At 41.6% G+C, this 19,553-nt stretch overlaps 1 protein-coding gene across 8 annotated transcripts in view; it reads left to right on the top strand.

Moving 5' to 3' along the window:
- LOC135539574 (ral GTPase-activating protein subunit beta-like) overlaps positions 1–19,553 on the top strand; it is an 82,440-nt gene that overhangs the window by 5,847 nt on the left and 57,040 nt on the right. For all 8 annotated transcript variants that reach the window (XR_010455645.1, XM_064965528.1, XM_064965529.1 and 5 more), the window contains exons 3-7: positions 7,194–7,396; positions 15,568–15,737; positions 15,994–16,180; positions 18,035–18,166; positions 18,482–18,663. Coding sequence is in view for 7 of the 8 variants with exons in the window: in XM_064965528.1 (XP_064821600.1) it covers positions 7,194–7,396; positions 15,568–15,737; positions 15,994–16,180; positions 18,035–18,166; positions 18,482–18,663 (874 nt within the window). In the remaining variant the exon portion in view is untranslated. The remainder of the gene's footprint in view (positions 1–7,193; positions 7,397–15,567; positions 15,738–15,993; positions 16,181–18,034; positions 18,167–18,481; positions 18,664–19,553) is intronic.

Below are 19,553 nucleotides of genomic sequence, written 5' to 3' on the forward strand. Positions count from 1 at the left end.
TATGGGGAGGGTATACTAATGTCAAGCTCCACTTCATTGCCACTCATTAGAATTGAGAAGTACAAGTTTCTTCCCTCTCTAGCTCCAAGATCTTCTGACATTGTTCTGCCTATTTCCTCAAAAACATAGGCTACATGATACATCCAACACACCTTTCATAGACTAGGCTTTGCCAGTCCCTTATTTTTAGAAAACCAAGGACTTTGAATGGTCACCTTCACATTTGGACTAAGGCTACATCCTGGAAATTGAAATATTATTAGTATTTTTTTCAACTGTGCTTGATTGAAAAACACCACCACCTCCCTCTCTAAATTATGTTGTGTTTTCAAATCTCTTCTCTCTGATTGCTGCTGGGTGAAAAATAGCATTTTCACCCACTTTTGTCTGTGGAAAATGTGCTGCTCACTTCCCCATCATGTTTGCCTTGTAGCTCGGATACCCCCAGGCCTCTGGGCTTGCTTGATAACATAACAGGATTTCCTGAGTATATCCCCGGGGCATTCGACCCCTGCTGCTTTATAGTGACAGTGTTTCTCCACCCCAGTGGAAAACGTCTCTTTGAGCTCACCCCCTGTCCAGTCTCAGCAGCCAGATCAGGCCTGTTTGTAATAGGCAAAGGAAAATGTAAGCTATCTGCCAAAGAATGTACGCATGGCCTTAATTCTCTTCTTTCTCTTTCCTGCTAATTTTAGTTTGCCAGATAAGTCTCTTGTCATGCACTTATTTATATAGTACCATTCAAAAGTTGACACTCATTCAAGGGTTTTTCTTTATTTTGACAATTTTCTACATTGTACAATAATAGTGAAGGCATCAACTATGAAATAACACATGGAATGTAGATACCAAAAAATTGTTAAACAAATCAAAAATATATAGCCACCCTTTGCCTTGATGACAGCTTTGCATATTCTTTGCATTCTCTCAATCAGCTTTACCCGGAATGCTTTGCCAACAGTCTTGAAAGAGTTCCCACATGCTGAGCACTTGTTTGCTGCTTTTCCTTTACTCTGCGGTCCAACTCATCTCAAACAATCTTAATTGGGTTGAGGTCTGGTGATTGTGGAGTCCAGGTTATCTGATGCAGCACTCCATTACCCCCCTTGGTCAAATAGCCCTTATACAGCCTGGAGGTGTGTTTAGGGTCATTTTCCTGGTGAAAAACAAATGATAGTCCCTCTAAGTGCAAAGCAGATGGGATGGTGTATCGCTACAGAATGCTGTGGTAGCCATGCTGGTTAAGTGTATCTTGAATTCAAAATATGTCAGATGGTGTCACCATCACACCTCCTCCATGCTTCACGGTGGGAACCACACATGAGGAGATCCTCCGTTCACCTACTCTGCGTCTCACAAAGACACGGCGGTTGGAACCAAAAATCTCAAATTTGGACTCATCAGATCAAAGGACAGATGTTCACCGGCCTAATGTCCATTGCTCATGTTTCTTGGCCAAGCAAGTCACTTCTTATTGGTGTCCTTTTTAGTAGTGGTTTCTTGCAGCAATTTGACCATGAAGGTCTGATTCACGCAGTTTCCTCTGAATATTTGATATTGAGATGTCTGTTACTTGAACTATGAAGCATTTATTTAGGCTGAAATTTCTGAGGTAACTCTAATAAACTTCTCCTCTGCAGCAGAGGTAACTCTGGGTCTTCCTTTCCTGTTGTGGTCCTCATGAGAGCCAGTTTCATCATAGCGCTTGATGGTTTTTGTGACTGCACTTGAAGAAACTTTAAAAGTTCTTAATGTTCTGTATTGACTGACCTTTATGTCTTAAAGTAATGATTGACAGTCATTTATCTTTGCTTATTTGAGCTGTTCCTGCATAATATGGACTTGGTCTTTTACCAAATAGCCCTATCTTCTGTATACCAGCCCTACCTTGACACAACCCAATTGGCTCAAACGCATTAAGAAGGAAAGAAATTCCACAAATGAACTTAACAAGGCACATCTGTTAATTGAAATGCATTCCAGGTGACCCTCTCATGAGTAGTGGTTGAAGCTGGTTCCAAGAGTGTACAAAGCTGTCATCAAGGCAAAGGGTGGCTATTTTGAAGAATATAAAATATATTTTGATTTGTTTAACACTTTGTTACTAGAGAATTCCATATGTGTTATTTAATAGTTTTGATGTCTTCATGATTATTCCACAATGTAAGAAATAATAAAAATAAAGAAAAACCCTTGAATGAGTAGTTGTTCTAAAACTTTTGACCAGATATATACAGTGGGGCAAAAAAGTATTTAGTCAGCCACCAATTGTGCAAGTTCTCCCACTTAAAAAGATGAGAGAGGCCTGTAATTTTCATCATAGGTACACTTCAACTATGACAGACAAAATGAGAAAAAAAATCCAGAAAATCACATTGTAGGATTTTTAATGAATTTATTTGCAAATTATGGTGGGAAAATAAGTATTTGTCACCTACAAACAAGCAAGATTTCTGGCTCTCACAGACCTTCTTTAAGAGGCTCCTTTGTCCTCCACTCGTTACCTGTATTAATGGCACATGTTTGAACTTGTTATCAGTATAAAAGACACCTGTCCACAACTTCAAACAGTCACACTCCAAACTCCACTATGGCCAAGACCAAAGGCTAGGAAGACTGGATCTGCAATAGGTAAGCAGCTTGGTTTGAAGAAATCAACTGTGGGAGCAATTATTAGGAAATGGAAGACATACAAGACCACTGATAATCTCCCTCGATCTGGGGCTCCACGCAAGATCTTACCCTGTGGGGTCAAAATGATCACAAGAACGGTGAGCAAAAATCCCAGAGCCACACGGGGGGACCTAGTGAATGACCTGCAGAGAGCTGGGACCAAAGTAACAAAGCCATCAGTAACACACTACACCGCCAGGGACTCAAATCCTGCTGTGCCAGACGTGTCCCCCTGCTTAAGCCAGTACATGTCCAGGCCCGTCTGAAGTTTGCTAGAGAGCATTTGGATGATCCAGAAGAAGATTGGGAGAATGTCATATGGTCAGATGAAACCAAAATAGAACATTTTGGTAAAAACTCAACACGTCGTGTTTGGAGGACAAAGAATGCTGAGTTGCATCCAAAGAACACCATACCTACTGTGAAGCATGGGGGTGGAAATATCATGCTTTGGGGCTGTTTTTCTGTAAAGGGAGCAGGACGACTGATCCATCTGAAGGAAAGAATGAATGGGGCCATGTATTGTGAGATTTTAAGTGAAAACCTCCTTCCATCAGCAAGGGCATTGACGATGAAAAGTGGCTGGGTCTTTCAGCATGACAATGATCCCAAACACACCGCCCGGGCAACGAAGGAGTGGCTTCGTAAGAAGCATTTCAAGGTCCTGGAATGGCCGAGCCGGTCTCCAGATCTCAACCCCATAGAAAATCTTTGGAGGGAGTTGAAAGTCCGTGTTGCCCAGCAACAGCCCCAAAACATCACTGCTCTAGAGGAGATCTACATGGAGGAATGGGCCAAAATACCAGGAACAGTCTGTTGAAAACCTTGTGAAGACTTACAGAAAATATTTGACCTCTGTCATTGCCAACAAAGGGTATATAACAAAGTATTTAGATAAGTATTTGGTCAATAACAAAAGGTTATTTTCCACCATAATTTGCAAATAAATTCATAAAAAATTTGATTTTCTGTATTTTTCATTCTCATTTTGTCTGTCATAGTGTACCTATGAAAAATACAGGCCCATCTCATCTTTTAAAGTGGGAGAACTTGCACAATTGGTGGCTGACTAAATACTTTTTTGCCCCACTGTGTATATACACACACACACACACAGTTGAAGTCGGAAGTTTACATACACCTTAGCCAAATATATTTAAAATCCGTTTTTCACAATTCCTGACATTTTAATGTGAGTAACATTTCCCTGTCTTAGGTCAGTTAGGATCACCACTTTATTTTAAGAATGTAAAATGTCAGAATAATAGTAGAGAATTCATTTCAGATTTTATTTTCTTTCATCACATTCTCAGTGGGTCAGAAGTTTACAAATTCAATTTGTATTTGGTAGCATTGCCTTTAAATTGTTTAACTTGGGTCAAATGTTTTGGGTAGCCTTCCACAAGCTTCCCACAATAATTTGGGTGAAGTTGGCCCATTCCTCCTGACAGGGCTGGTGTAACTGAGTCAGGTTTGGAGGTCTCCTTGCTCGCACACGCTTTTTCAGTTCTGCCCACAAATGTTCTATGGGATTGAGGTCAGGACTTTGATGGCCACTCCAATACCTTGACTTTGTTGTCGTTAAGCCATTTTGCAAGCCATTTTGCCACTACTTTGGAAGTATGCTTGGGGTCATTTTCCATTTGGAAGACACATTTGCAACCAAGCTTTACCTTCCTGACTGATGTCTTGAGATGTTGCTTCAATATATGCATGTAATTTTCCTCTCTCATTGATGCCATCTATTTTGTGACGTGCACAAGTCCCTCCTGCAGCAAAGCACACCCACATCAGGATGCTGCATCCCCGTGCTTCACGGTTGGGATGGTGTTCTTCGGTTTGCAAGCATCACCCCCTGTTCCTCAAAATATAACGATGGTCATTATGGCCAAACAGTTCTATTTTTGTTTCATCAAACCAGAGGATATTTCTCCAAAAAGTTCAATCTTTGTTCCCTTGTGCAGTTGCAAACCGTTGTCTGGATTTTTTTTATGGCGGTTTTGGAGCAGAGGCTTATTCCTTGCTGATTGGCCTTTCAGGTTATGTTGATATAGGACTTGTTTTACTGTGGATATAGATACTTTTGTACCTGTTTCCCCCAGCAAAGAGGCACTGAGTTTGAAGGCCTTGAAATGCATCCACAGGTGCACCTCCAATTGACTCAAAGGATGTCAAGTAGCCTATCAGAAGCTTCTCAGGCCATGACATAATTTTCTGGAATTTTCCAAACTGTTTAAAAGCACAGTCAACTTAGTGTATGTAATCTTCTGATACAGTAAAATAATCTGTCTGTAAACAATTGTTGGCAAAATGACTTGTGTCATACACAAAGTAGTGGTCCAAACCGACTTGCCAAAACTATAGTTTGTTAACAAGAAATTTGTCGAGTTGTTGAAAAACGAGTTTTTGACTCCAACCTTAGTGGTATGTAAACTTCCGACTTCAACTGTAAATGCTATAGTCGTTGTGCGTTCTCAATGGACATTCGGATGCTTTCGTAAGTTCGCTCTGGCTATCTACACCGATTTCAGACTACTCTAGTTTGAGTGTATCAGAGCGCAGAAAAATGAATTTATGAGCGCTCAACACCGGTTGAATATGGCTGGTGTCAGTAAACGTCCTGCAAAAAAAACAAATGTAATTGTTTCCAGCAGCACAATTAGTCACCTACGCTCTAGTTAACACAAACTGCCTAACTAGCTCTGCTAGGGTGAGTGGTCTCATTTGTGTCTGGAAGTAGCAAGCAAGCTAGCCTATGTTAGCTTTGGTGCTTGACTGCCGTTGTAAGGCCAGAACGCTCAAATCAACCCTACTCCTCTGCCCGATTGTCCGGTGTGTGCTCCGAGAGCAATCTGAAAACGCTCTGAGTTTGTGAGCGCAGGCACTCCCGATTTTGAATTTAAGAACACACCCAATAGAAATGTGTTAAGCTAGCAAGAGGTTGCATAGCAACAGCATCAACTTCCGGTGGAGAAGTAGAAGTCAATGACCAAGTACGTTCAACTGAAGGTTCAGCTACACTACAATTAGGGTTTGGAAATGTAATGCCCCTTAGATATTAATTTAGAATCTTCCAATCCTCTTGCTCCTGCTGTATCTTGCCCCCGACCGTCACATTGTACAGCGCCGTATTTTCCATTTAATTTAGAGTTTTTCTCGGAATAGAAACACCATAATATATTAATCAAATGAATTAAGACAAATTTCATAAAATCATTATTAGTAATGCCAATATGGAAGACAAATGCTTCTCAAAGATGCCCTCTAGTGGTCAAACTAGCACTAACAGAAAAAATGGCTGACAAATAAATAACGTGCCACAGAATGCTGTTGCAGCCCGCAAGGTGTGCTGCAGTATGACACAACTTTTAAAGGAGGAACCACTGGAGATTTTCTGCGATTTAAATTTTATTTTAAATTTATTTTAATTATTTTTAATTATTTAAATTGTCTTCTATAGGCTATTACAACAATTTAAATATAGAATGTAGGTCCTTGAAAATTACAGTTAAGTCCTTGAATTTGACTTGTCAGTATGAACCCCGCATAGGGTACTTGCCTGGCCCGTAAATGAAAGATGAAAATCACCTGCTATTGAAATTATGCACGCATCATTCACTGTAGTTGGTAAAAATGTAAAATTGTCCCCTTTGTGTGGTTTTGAGCATTGTTGTGAACTTAGAACATCCAATTTTGTTATTTTTCTATTAGTATGTTTTTGAAAGAGAGAACCTAAAAAATCTGTTCTCTTTTTTTGTATTTTTTTGTTGCTTTGATTTTAGGTTTGGTATCAAGTATCGTTTAGATTCTGCACTCTAGAGGATTTTTCATTTCACACTTTATGTCTCTTCTTTTGCTGTTACAGTAAATCTTTCCAAATCAATGTAAGAACACAAGGACATGCTAATTTAAAAGATGGCTAGTCATTATTCGCCTGGTTCTGTATGGAATGCAGGCCCATTATGGGACACAGGCCAGGTCATTATCAATTTTTAGTGTGACCAAATCATCTGCAGGTGCCACCAACTGAAAAAGTTAGTGTAGAACACTGTAGTTTATAAAGGGGTAGGTCACCTAGCTTGGCGGAACCACCCTGATTGCTGTGTTTTGAGACATGACATGACGGAATGGTGAACACTGCAATCAGGCTGGTTCCACCAGGCAATAGGCCTAGTTCACCTACATTTCTGAATGATTTGAATTCATGTTTGAAAGTAGCCTTTATCCACACTCTAGGTTTAGAATACTACATGTAGTCACGGTCACTCATGTGGATGAACCACCACTGTGTTTGAAATTAAGTTAATTTCACTACAATCAGCATAATTCAGCCTAAAGAAAATTGTTTACCTCAATGCAGCAATAGTTCATCATATTGTGCTCATCTTTCAAGTGTTAAGTCATTCACCCTTTCCCCAAGTATTCTGACAATGACTGATATCTGACTGTCTAGCTTGCAGCGGTCCAATGCGCAATGTCTCTTTCTAACGGCAGAGTTCTTGGTGTGGTGTGATTGACAGGTGAAGTGGACAATGGAGGTGCTGTGCTACGGCCTAACCCTGCCTTTGGACGGGGACACGGTTAAGCTGTGCGTGGACGTCTACACGGACTGGATCATGGCGCTGGTCGCTCCGCGCGACTCCATCCCCCAGCCAATTGCCAAGGAGCCCAACCTCTACGTGCAGACCATCCTCAAACACCTCCACAACCTCTTCCTGCCCAGGTACAAGCTAACTGTGTGCCTACGCTCTGGCTAGACGCTAATTTTAATTGAGTGCATCTTCCTCACAAAGAATATTGCTATTCTAGCTCTCCTCATTTAGACTGGATACCTGTTTTCCTGCTCACAAGTGAACCGTGAAGAATATCGCTGCTGAGCATAGGTCTTCAGACCCTGTTGAGAGGTTGAGTACTAACCGGAAGATTTTTTGTTTTGTGTTGAAATGTATTTTTACTTCTCAGTTACCGTTGGTAGCTAGCTCCACGGCTAGCATACCCTACCCACAACATGGTAGCATTGTAGTTCCCTTCACCCTGAGGTAGCTGCTAGTTAGCTAACACCCAGGCAAGCTAACCAAACCAGCATTACTGCCTGCAACACAGTAAAATTGCTAGCTCCCTTCTCGAGAGTAGTTAAACCTACGTTTATTTGTTTGTGTTAACAAGACTTACTGGCTAGCCTCACGGCTCTGTGGTTGTGAGAGAATACCTACCCGACGTCAAACTGCCCCCACGTGGTTCCCTTCAGCCAGCACTATGCTAGCTACAGCATACCTTAGCCACCGCAGCTGCTAGCAAGCTTACACATGACTATGCTCAACCTAGCTAGCATTAGCCGTAAGGCTTCTACTAGCTAGCTTACAGTGGCTAGCGTTCTGGAACGCAAGCTAACCACACTACCATTCCTACCTGCACATATGGTCGCATTAGCAGGGATAGGTATCTCGGAAACAAGTTCCCTGCCTGCCCAGACTGTAGTATTGCTAGCTCCCTTCTCTTGTTTAGTGCAACTTTCGTTCACTCGTTTGTGTTGACAAGACTTAACAGTTTGGGCTTACGGCATTATGGTCATTGGGAGATTTTCATCATGAATTCTAACAACGCACCCATGCTGTTCCCTTCGGCGAGCACTGTGCTAGCTATAGCTTACCCTTAGCCTCGAGGTTCGTTTCTAGCTCGCTAACGCCTTCCCTAGCCGCACAGCTATAACATTCATACACAGTGCTCAGTTCAGCTAGCCATTAGCCGCAAGGCATCTAATGAGCAAGCTCACGCCTGTCAAGGCTAATTCATAGCAATGCTGAAAAGCCAGCTATTACTGGCCAGCTTGCTTCTCTCATTTTATTTTTATTTTTTCATTTTTTATTTCACCTTTATTTAAACAGGTAGGCTAGTTGAGAACAAGTTCTCATTTGCAACTGCGATCTGGCCAAGATAAAGCAAAGTAGTTTGACACAAACAACAGCGCAGAGTTACACATGGAATAAACAAGCGTACAGTCAATAACACAATAGAAAAAAAGTCTATATACAGTGTGTGCAAATGGTGTGAGGAGGTAGGCAATAAATAGGCCATAGTAGCGAGGTGATTACAATTTAGCAGATTAACACTGGAGTGATAAATGAGCAGATGATGATGTGCAAGTAGAGATACTGGTGTGCAAAAGAGTAGAAAAGTAAATAAAAACAATATGGGGATGAGGTAGGTAGATTGGGTGGACTATTTACAGATGGGCTATGTACAGCTGCAGCGATCGGTTAGCTGCTCAGATAGCTGATATTTAAAGTTGGTGAGGGAAATTTAAGTCTTCAGCTTTAGCGATTTTTGCTATTCGTTCCAGCCGCTGGCAGCAGAGAACTGGAAGGAAAGGCGGCCAAAGGGGGTGTTGGCTTTGGGGATCACCAGCGAGATATACCTGCTGGAGTGCGTGCTACGGGTGGGTGTTATCGTGACCAGTGAGCTGAGATAAGGCAGAGCTTTACCAAGCATATATTTATAGATGACCTGGAGCCAGTGACGAATATATATATATATATATATATCCCATTTATATGTATGCCGACGAATATGTAGTGTGGGCCAGCCAACTAGAGCATACAGGTCGCAGTGGTGGGTGATATAAGGGGCTTTGGTAACAAAACAGATGGCACTGTGATATACTGCATCCAGTTGCTGAGTAGAGTATTGAAAGCTATTTTGTTGATGACATTGCCGAAGTCGAGGATCGGTAGGATAGTCAGTTTTACTAGGGTAAGTTTTTGGCGGCGTGAGGGAAGGAGGCTCTGTCGAGAAATAGAAAGCTGAGTCTAGATTTGATTTTGAATTGGAGATGTTTAATATGAGTCTGGAAGGAGAGGTAGGTATTTGTAGTTGTCCACATGTTATAGGTCAGAACCGTGCAGGGTAGTGATGCTAGTCGGGCGGGCAGGTGCCGGCAGCGAACGGTTGAAAAGCATGCGTTTGGTTTTTACTAGCGTTTAAGAGCAGTTGGAGGCCACGGAAGGAGTGTTGTATGGCATTGAAGCTTGTTTGGAAGTTCGTTAACACAGTGTCCTAAGAAGGACCAGATGTATACAGAATGGTGTCGTCTGCGTAGAGGTGGATCAGGGAATCACCCGCAGCAAGCGCAACATCATTGAGAGATATATATATATACATATATACAGTGCCTTGCGAAAGTATTCGGCCCCCTTGAACTTTGCGACCTTTTGCCACATTTCAGGCTTCAAACATAAAGATATAAAACTGTATTTTTTGTGAAGAATCAACAACAAGTGGGACACAATCATGAAGTGGAACGACATTTATTGGATATTTCAAACTTTTTTAACAAATCAAAAACTGAAAAATTGGGCGTGCAAAATTATTCAGCCTCTTTACTTTCAGTGCAGCAAACTCTCTCCAGAAGTTCAGTGAGGATCTCTGAATGATCCAATGTTGACCTAAATGACTAATGATGATAAATACAATCCACCTGTGTGTAATCAAGTCTCCGTATAAATGCACCTGCACTGTGATAGTCTCAGAGGTCCGTTAAAAGCGCAGAGAGCATCATGAAGAACAAGGAACACACCAGGCAGGTCCGAGATACTGTTGTGAAGAAGTTTAAAGCCGGATTTGGATACAAAAAGATTTCCCAAGCTTTAAACATCCCAAGGAGCACTGTGCAAGTGATAATATTGAAATGGAAGGAGTATCAGACCACTGCAAATCTACCAAGACCTGGCCGTCCCTCTAAACTTTCAGCTCATACAAGGAGAAGACTGATCAGAGATGCAGCCAAGAGGCCCATGATCACTCTGGATGAACTGCAGAGATCTACAGCTGAGGTGGGAGACTCTGTCCATAGGACAACAATCAGTCGTATATTGCACAAATCTGGCCTTTATGGAAGAGTGGGAAGAAGAAAGCCATTTCTTAAAGATATCCATAAAAAGTGTCGTTTAAAGTTTGCCACAAGCCACCTGGGAGACACACCAAACATGTGGAAGAAGGTGCTCTGGTCAGATGAAACCAAAATTGAACTTTTTGGCAACAATGCAAAACGTTATGTTTGGCGTAAAAGCAACACAGCTCATCACCCTGAACACACCATACCCACTGCCAAACATGGTGGTGGCAGCATCATGGTTTGGGCCTGCTTTTCTTATGCAGGGACAGGGAAGATGGTTAAAATTGATGGGAAGATGGATGGAGCCAAATACAGGACCATTCTGGAAGAAAACCTGATGGAGTCTGCAAAAGACCTGAGACTGGGACAGAGATTTGTCTTCCAACAAGACAATGATCCAAAACATAAAGCAAAATCTACAATGGAATGGTTCAAAAATAAACATATCCAGGTGTTAGAATGGCCAAGTCAAAGTCCAGACCTGAATCCAATCGAGAATCTGTGGAAAGAACTGAAAACTGCTGTTCACAAATGCTCTCCATCCAACCTCACTGAGCTCGAGCTGTTTTGCAAGGAGGAATGGGAAAAAAATTGTCTCTCGATGTGCAAGACTGATAGAGACATACCCCAAGCGACTTACAGCTGTAATCGCAGTGAAAGGTGGCGCTATAAAGTATTAACTTAAAGGGGCTGAATAATTTTGCATGCCCAATTTGTCAGTTTTTGATTTGTTAAAAAAGTTTTGAAATATCCAATAAATGTTTTTCCACTTCATGATTGTGTCCCACTTGTTGTTGATTCTTCACCAAAAAATACAGTTTTATATCTTTATGTTTGAAGCTTGAAATGTGGCAGAAGGTCGCAAAGTTCAAGGGGGCCGAATACTTTCGCAAGGCACTGTATACAGAATGTAGAAGAACAGTATCAATATCAGTGATAGACAAGGTAGTTATGCATACAATTAGGGGTAAAGTGGCTGAGCAGCAGGATTAACAAAAAAATAGTAGCAGGAAGCTATGGCTTGTGTGTTAGGAGAGAGTCATTTGAATAGAGGCACTGCAGATAGTGCTGATGACTGGTTCGTCACAAAACTACCTGATCTTCTCAAAAAGATACGTTGTGTCCAGTCCAGGTGGTGCTTGTATAGACAGACCATCTATGGGAGGAAGGATGTCAGCGTTGCGCAGCAGCTGAAATCTGGTCCCGACTGCGTTCGAACGCTCCTTGGTGACAGCACCAGGCTCCAGAGAATCGAAACTGTAAAACAGCAAATAATAACAAAAAGTCTGAAGACATTACAACCTTGCACAGCATCAATTCACCTCCCAAGTTTATATCAGAAGAATAACCTCATACAATTCAATGAAAAATTATTTTTCACCTGAAGTGCTGGTACTGCTTGATCTGTGGCAGCGGCCTGAAGTACGGAGTCAGCCATAGCTTTCCACCAGCACTTTATTATCCTCCAGTCCAACCAGCTGTGGGATGTTGACCCCTGTCACAGTTGACCCCTTCACAACACCAGCAATCTCAGACAAAGTGTTCACTCTGGTCTTTCGGAAGCGCTGCTTGATGAGACCGACACACCAGTCGGGGGCAAACTTGGTGTGGCCTGTGATCAGGAAGTGAAGGTCCAGACAGTGCTGGAGATTATGCATGGCGTTGCAGTTATCACAATTCAGGTCCACACGTGTTTCCCCAACTCCGTAGTTGGTGAATAAATGGTGCATGTAGTTTGACTGCGCTGTTGCCTTTGCTGGATGACGTGCCTTCATCAATCAAGTAGTTGACTTGTTGTATTGCAGTCAGCAACCATCTTCAGGTAGACAGACCGCTCACTCTGAACAAGCAGGAGATGCTGCTCTTGCTTCTTCAGCTTGGCTGACTTAACAGCTTCTGGAAAATACAGAAGTAATGTGAGATCAATAAAATTAGTGCCAATCATGGTGGAGGTCAATTAAATAATCAAAATGTGTTTGCTTTACATAGCAAGTGTTGTCATCGAGTCCTTGTAGAGACACCGCACTGCTGCTTTTGTCACATGGGATGGCAGCAGCTTTCCACCAAAGTGTTTGTGTCCTGGGTGGTGTCCTGGTAATACTATTGCATTATCCTCTGCGTAGTTGTTGAAGTTCACCACTTGCCGCAAGTCCTCATGCTTCAGGTGTAACCTGTGCTTGCTTGAGCCAGCTCTCTTTTTGATGAGAGGCATTAGACCATTCTCTTTGTATGACTGGTGGAGGGCAGTTAAGCATGTTCTACTGATACAATAGATGCGAAATGGCATTCTGAGCGAACCACTACACACAGTTCATACACGTCATGTTAGCTAGCTAACAGCAAGCTTATTAGGGATAGATGTCCTGCTAGCGGGACACCAGCCTACAACATCCGGTGAAATTGGAGGGCGCACAATTCAAATAAATAATCGTAATATTAAACATTCATGAACATACAAGTATCATATATAATTTAAAAGCTTAAATTCTTGTTAATCTAACTGCGTTGTCCAATTTCTAAAAGGCTTTACGGCGAAAGCATATCATGCGATGTCTGAGGACGGTGCCCCAAATCAACATATTTTTCAACCAGCACAGGCTTCAAAAATCACACATGGCGATTAAATAAATCACTTACTTTTGAAGATCTTCCTCTGTTTGCAATCCCAAGGGTCACAGCTACAACATGAATGGTTGTTTTGTTAGATAAAATCCTTCTTTATATCCCAAAAAGTCTGTTTAGTTGGCACCATCGATTTCAGTAATCCAAAAAGCTACTGCTAAACTTCGTTCAAACAAGTCAAACAACGTTTCTATTTAATCCTCAGGTACTCTAAAATGTAAATGAACTATAATATTTCATATGGAAAGTAGTATGTTCAATAGGAAAGGAAAATTTGTAAGCATGCGTCCTCTCCCTCGCGCGCTGAAAGACTGATCCTTCCGGTGCTCTTCTCACAAACTCCAAATTCTTGCTTGTTTTACAAAAATCAAGTGTGAAACCTTGAATAAAGACTTGACATCTAGTGGAAGCCATAGGAATTGCAATCTGGGAGACAGATTTACATAGAAACAATAGATTTCCATTTTATTTCTATATATATATGTGTGTATATATATATATATATATATATATATACACACACACACACACACACACACACACACACACACACACACACACACACAAAATAAATTCTGGTTGTATTTTCGCCTGCCATATCAAGTCTGTTATAGTCTCAGACATAATTCTAACAGTTTTAGAAACTTCAATGTGTTTTCTATCCAATGCTACCAATTATATGCATATCCTGGCTTCTGGGCCTGAGTAACAGGCAGTTTACTTTGGATCAGTCAAGCGGAAATTCAGGAAACTAGACCCTATCCCTATTTTTAACTTGGGGTCTTTTGTTTAGACATGTAGTTAGCTAGCCAGCTAAACAATTAACCATAATCCCAAACCATAGAGTACTAGCAATACAAACCGATTGTCATAGCTAAAGTTAACAAAATAGGTTCAATGTTAGCTAGCTAACATTAGGCTATAACAAAAGCTATGCAAAATTGCGTTGCAAACAGTTTATACACTTAAGTTAATGTTAGCTAGCAAGCCAGCCATCTAACCTCAGCTAACAGCAAGCTTTAAATCAAATCAAATTGTATTTTTCTCATACACATGGTTAGCAGATGTTAATGCGAGTGTAGCGAAATGCTTGTGCTTCTAGTTCCGACAATGCAGTAATAACCAATGAGTAATCTAACCTAACAATTCCACAACTACTACCTTATACACACAAGTGTAAAGGGATAAAGAATATGTACATAAAGATGTATGAATGAGTGATGGTACAGAACGGCATAGGCAAGATGCAGTAGATGGCATAGAGTACAGTATATACATATGAGATGAGTAATGTAGGGTTTATAACTTGGTCTTTTCTTTAGACGTTAGCTAGCTGAACAATGAACTACAGTATAATATGGATATTTGCATACTGGAGTCTTTTTTTAAAGTTTTAATACGCGATACATAAAATAAAATAAAATAAAAAACCTGCGTTAGACAGGATAACCCACCCTACACATACTGACCAGCTCAAATGGACAGTAGTGTCCAGCACACTCATTATCTCAACCAATCATGGCTAGCGGTAAGGTTGCCTACTTTTTCTGTGGCTTAAAAACCAACTAGGCTCCTAATTTAACCATTTTATTCGTATTCGCAGATGGCATAAACGTTTGTTATTAAGGCACAGAAAAATTCACATGTTCGAGAAAGGCATTTCTGCCAAAAAACGCAATTATATTGAAATTTCTTTTTACATAAAAAACAAAAAGTACATTCAAACGGCTCTCCTGTGAAGTCGTGACTTGCGACATAGTTTCTTGAAACGGGTCACATGTGGAATGTGCCCTATCAGCTACTGTTTGCACCTGCAGTCTTCCCAGGGGGTGTTCAGGTTTATTTACCTAACCCTGTCTTTGGCTCAGGTCGACTTTTTCCCATTGTCGCACCATGGAGCCTGTTGCCTTTCCTTGAATGTCGTCGTTGTCCAGTATGTGCGGTTCGCATCTAATTGGATTGTAGGAGAGCTCGGGCAACGGTGTCAGGCTCTTTGCATTTGTTGCACAAATCCCATGCAAGTCATTGTACTTAAATTAGCATATTTCGCACATCATGAACAAATCAGACTATTTTTTTAGCTAAACAATCTTATTTTATTGTTTATTTTGTGAGGTGGATGAATTATCTGTTTTAAAGCCTTACCAACAATATCTGCTTAATATGTGTATGCGACTAATAATATTTGATTTGAACCTATATTGCTTAAATAACATGGTAATTCTAAATAGGGACAGATACCCTCCATTAGTTCATCAAACTAAATCACAAGGCTTAGGGGAACGGAGCATTGAAGAGGGAATGGTCAACGGAGTGTATATTTCCGCTTCCTTTTACAAATGTGGTCCATTACTGTCTCTTTCTTTACCTCCCTCTCTCAGGCCGGAGCATTACAGCCCCATGCACTTCCGGCTGTGCCAACAGGTGCTGACGGCGGTGCAAAAGCTGGCCAGGGAATCGGGCGGCGGCATGGCCCGGGAGACCTGGGAGGTGCTGCTGCTCTTCTTGCTGCGAATCAACGACACCCTGCTGGCCCCACCCACAGTTGGAGGTCAGCCAACTGGAACAGACGCAATTAGAGTACTTTTTGTAGTGTTGTGGGGCAATCCCTCACATCCACTTCGGTGACATTTTAGTCTTTCAGTGATATCATACCATGACCAATATGTGGATGTTAGGATTCGCCGCATAATCTTTTTAGATGCAAATGACGATGTAGTTTGGGAGCATTTTTCCCCACCTAGACATTTTGGATGATGCATATTCATCCTTACTCCACCCTGTCCCCCATCCCCCAACTTGCTCAGGTGGGATAGCGGAGAAGCTGGCTGAGAAGCTGATCAGCGTGCTGTTTGAGGTGTGGTTCCTGGCCTGCATGCGCTGCTTCCCCACACCGCCCTACTGGAAGACGGCCAGGGAGATGCTGGCCAACTGGAGGCACCACCCCCCCGTGGTGGAGCAGTGGAGCAAGGTCATCGCCGCCCTCACCTCCAGGTAGCCACACCACAACAAGAACAGTGGTTGCCAACCTTGGGATTGCAGGCTTTTGTTTAAGCTCAGTGCTTAAACATATGATTAGCTTTTTTAAACAATGTGAGTGGACTTATTGGACACCTTCAGGTAAGACCAAATTAATTGGATAACAGGCTGTAGGAGTTTTTTCTGTCAACCACTAACCTGTGTTTTCTACAAGCACATGGAGTATCCAGCCAAATAGAAAATCAGCCAGCCAGAATCCCCTCAGGTGGTTAAGACAAGCCTTTGGTACATTCCAATGCCTTGATTCCATACGAAATACACAGTGAAATGATTGAATTGGGTTTACTGGTTTTACCTCACAACAAATTTTTCCAATCTGGATGAATTCAGTGTATTGTTTGTTGTTTTGGATATTGTTTATGCCTATATTGTATGATCAGGACAATTTTCTGGATGTTTATTTTTTATTTTTTACCTTTAACCTGTTTTTTCTTGATTAGAATGATCTAATTTATACACTAACTAGTCAAACCCTTATGCTATGACACACCAAATTGAGATCAGGTGCATCCATTTTCCTTTTATCATCCTTGAGATATAACTAAAACTTGATTGGAGTCCACATGTGGCCAATTAAATTGTTTGGACATGATTTCAATGGAAACACACCTGTCTATATAAGTCTAAGGAACTGTCCGTAGATCTCGGAGACAGATGGCTCGTCACAATTCTATCTGGGGAAGGGTATAAAACAATTTCTAGAGTGTTGTACGTTTCCAAGAGCACAGTGGTCTCCATAATTGGGAAATGGAAAAAATATGAAACTACACAGACTGCCTAGAGCTGGCCGTCCGACCAAACTGAGCAAGAAGGACCTTGGTCAGGGAGGTGACCAAGACCCCAATGACCACTCTGACAGAAGCACAGAGTTCATTCAAGTACAACCGCCTCTACAGCACTAACCCAATCTGGCCTTTTTGGGAGAGTGGCCAGACAGAAGCAACTCCTGAGAAAAAGGCACATGCCAGCATGCCTGGAGTTTGCTAAAAGGCATGTGAATGACTTCGAGCACAATGGAAAAGATGGTGGTGGCACATCATGCTATGGGGATGATTTTCAGCGGCAGGCACTGGGAGACTGGTAAGGATAGAGGGAACAATAAATGGAGCCAAATACAGACAAATCCTTGATAACCTTCTTCAGAGTGCAAATGACCTCCGGCTGGGGCGAAGATTTACGTTCCAACAGGACAATAACCCCAAGCATACAGCCAAAGCAACACTGAAATGGCTTCAGAACAAGAATGTGAAACTCCTTGAGTGACCCAGCCAAAGCCCAGACTTGAATCTCATTGAAAATCTGTGGAAAGACTTGAAGATTGTTGTTCACTGCCATTCCCCATATAACTTAACAGAGCTTGAGAAAATCTGCAAGGAAGAATTGGAGAAAATCCCCAAATGCAGTTGTGCAAAACTGATAGACACCCAACACGACTCAAAGCTGTAATGGCCGCCAAAGGTGCTTCTACAAAGTATTGACTTAAATAAATGAGATATTTCTGTGTTTCACTTTCAAGACATTTGTAAACATTTCTAAAATCATGTTTTCACTTTGTCATGGGGTATTTTGTGTAGAAAAAAATGGATTTAATCCCTTTTTGAATTCAGGCTTGTAAACACAACAAAATGTGTAATAAGTCGAAGGCTGTGAATAGTTTCTGAAGGCACTGTACACGTACATGCAGGAATATTTATAAACACTAAAGTATTTGATAATGGATTATTAGCTGATTATAAGCGCAAATTAATATCAAGCATTAATTATGTAAATGTATTCATAAGATTCATTAAATGTTCTGTTTTGGCACAGACTGTTGCGGTTCACCTACGGTCCATCCTTCCCTCCGTTCAAAGTCCCAGATGAGGACTCCAACATGATCCCTACTGAGATGGACAACGACTGTGTGGCTCAGACCTGGTTCCGTTTTCTTCACATGCTGAGGTGAGTCCCACGGAGCTAGCTATACAGTGGGGCAAAAAAGTATTTAGTCAGCCACCAATTGTGCAAGTTCTATCACTTAAAAAGATGAGAGGCCTGTAAGTTTCATCATAGGTACACTTCAACTATGACAGACAAAATGAGAAAAGGAAATCCAGAAAATCGCTTTGTAGAATTTTTAATGAATTTATTTGCAAATTATGGTGGAAAATAAGTATTTGGTCACCTACAAACAAGCAATATCTGGAAATCCAGCCCAGGACCAACGTTTTTTCACCCCTATGATAACAGTCCCCTCTACCTCTCTTCCTCTTGCAGTAATCCGGTGGACCTTAGCAACCCGCTGACGGTCAGCTCTACGCCAAAGTTCCAGGAGCAGCTGCTGGGGGTGAGCGGCGTGCCCCAGGAGGTGATCCAGCAGCATCCCTGTCTCAATCAGTTGCCCCAGATCTTCTTCAGGGCCATGCGGGGGGTCAGCTGCCTGGTGGATGCCTTCCTGGGTAAGACTATCTCACTTTATCATTTTTTTTCTCTCTCCATTGCATATAATGTTACATTTGACTTTGGCCCTGTCCAGAGACAACCCCCAGCCCTTTCCCCTAGGCACTTCATGTAGATCTGGTCCTGTATTCAAGAAACCGTTCAGAGTAGGAATCTGGGTAGGAGTGCTGATCTGGGATCAGTTTAGCCTCATAGATTGTAATGAATAAGATTACATGGACAGGGGGACCTGATCGTAGATCAGCACTCCTACTATGAGACGCTTTTTGAATACGGGCCCTGAAAAAAATTGGATTGGTATGGTAGTGGTTCCTTCTCCAATAAGAGGCTGGAGATTTTGCCCTGTTGCTTGAACCTATCCAATACTTTCATATCCTCATGTTTTGCTGGATCACATCTGACTAAGAGGCCACGTATATGTTTCCTTCTGGCTAGGTGTCGGACTCACAAAGAGAGAGATTAGAGAGAAACTGCCTTATGGTCCTCAAACTTCAGCATTCAATTCAGGAGTCAAAGGGTTTAGATTTAGTGGACATTGATAATGTGAAGAAAAGAAAAAAACATCAAGCAGACCTCCCTGCATTTTTGCCCTATACTTTATCTAAGCACTGTCACAGTGAAGGCTATATACCTCCCTAAATCTCTTGACATCCCCATGTTTAATGAAACGGCAGCGCAATGCCACTTTGATTTTTCTTTTGGTTAATGTATCAGTTTTCATTTTGAAAATCACAAACTAGTATTAGCTATGTGGCCAATTGTGTTCTACAGTGCCCAAACACACAGAATGTCTCTAATAAATACCTAACATGGCTTGAGTTGTTGAACAGTCATTTAGCCCAATAACTAACCCTCCATTTTCTGCTTCAGCTTCTGTTATTTTTCTTTC

The sequence above is a fragment of the Oncorhynchus masou genome, chromosome 5 (assembly GCF_036934945.1).
Source record: "Oncorhynchus masou masou isolate Uvic2021 chromosome 5, UVic_Omas_1.1, whole genome shotgun sequence".
Classification (NCBI taxonomy): domain Eukaryota; kingdom Metazoa; phylum Chordata; class Actinopteri; order Salmoniformes; family Salmonidae; genus Oncorhynchus; species Oncorhynchus masou.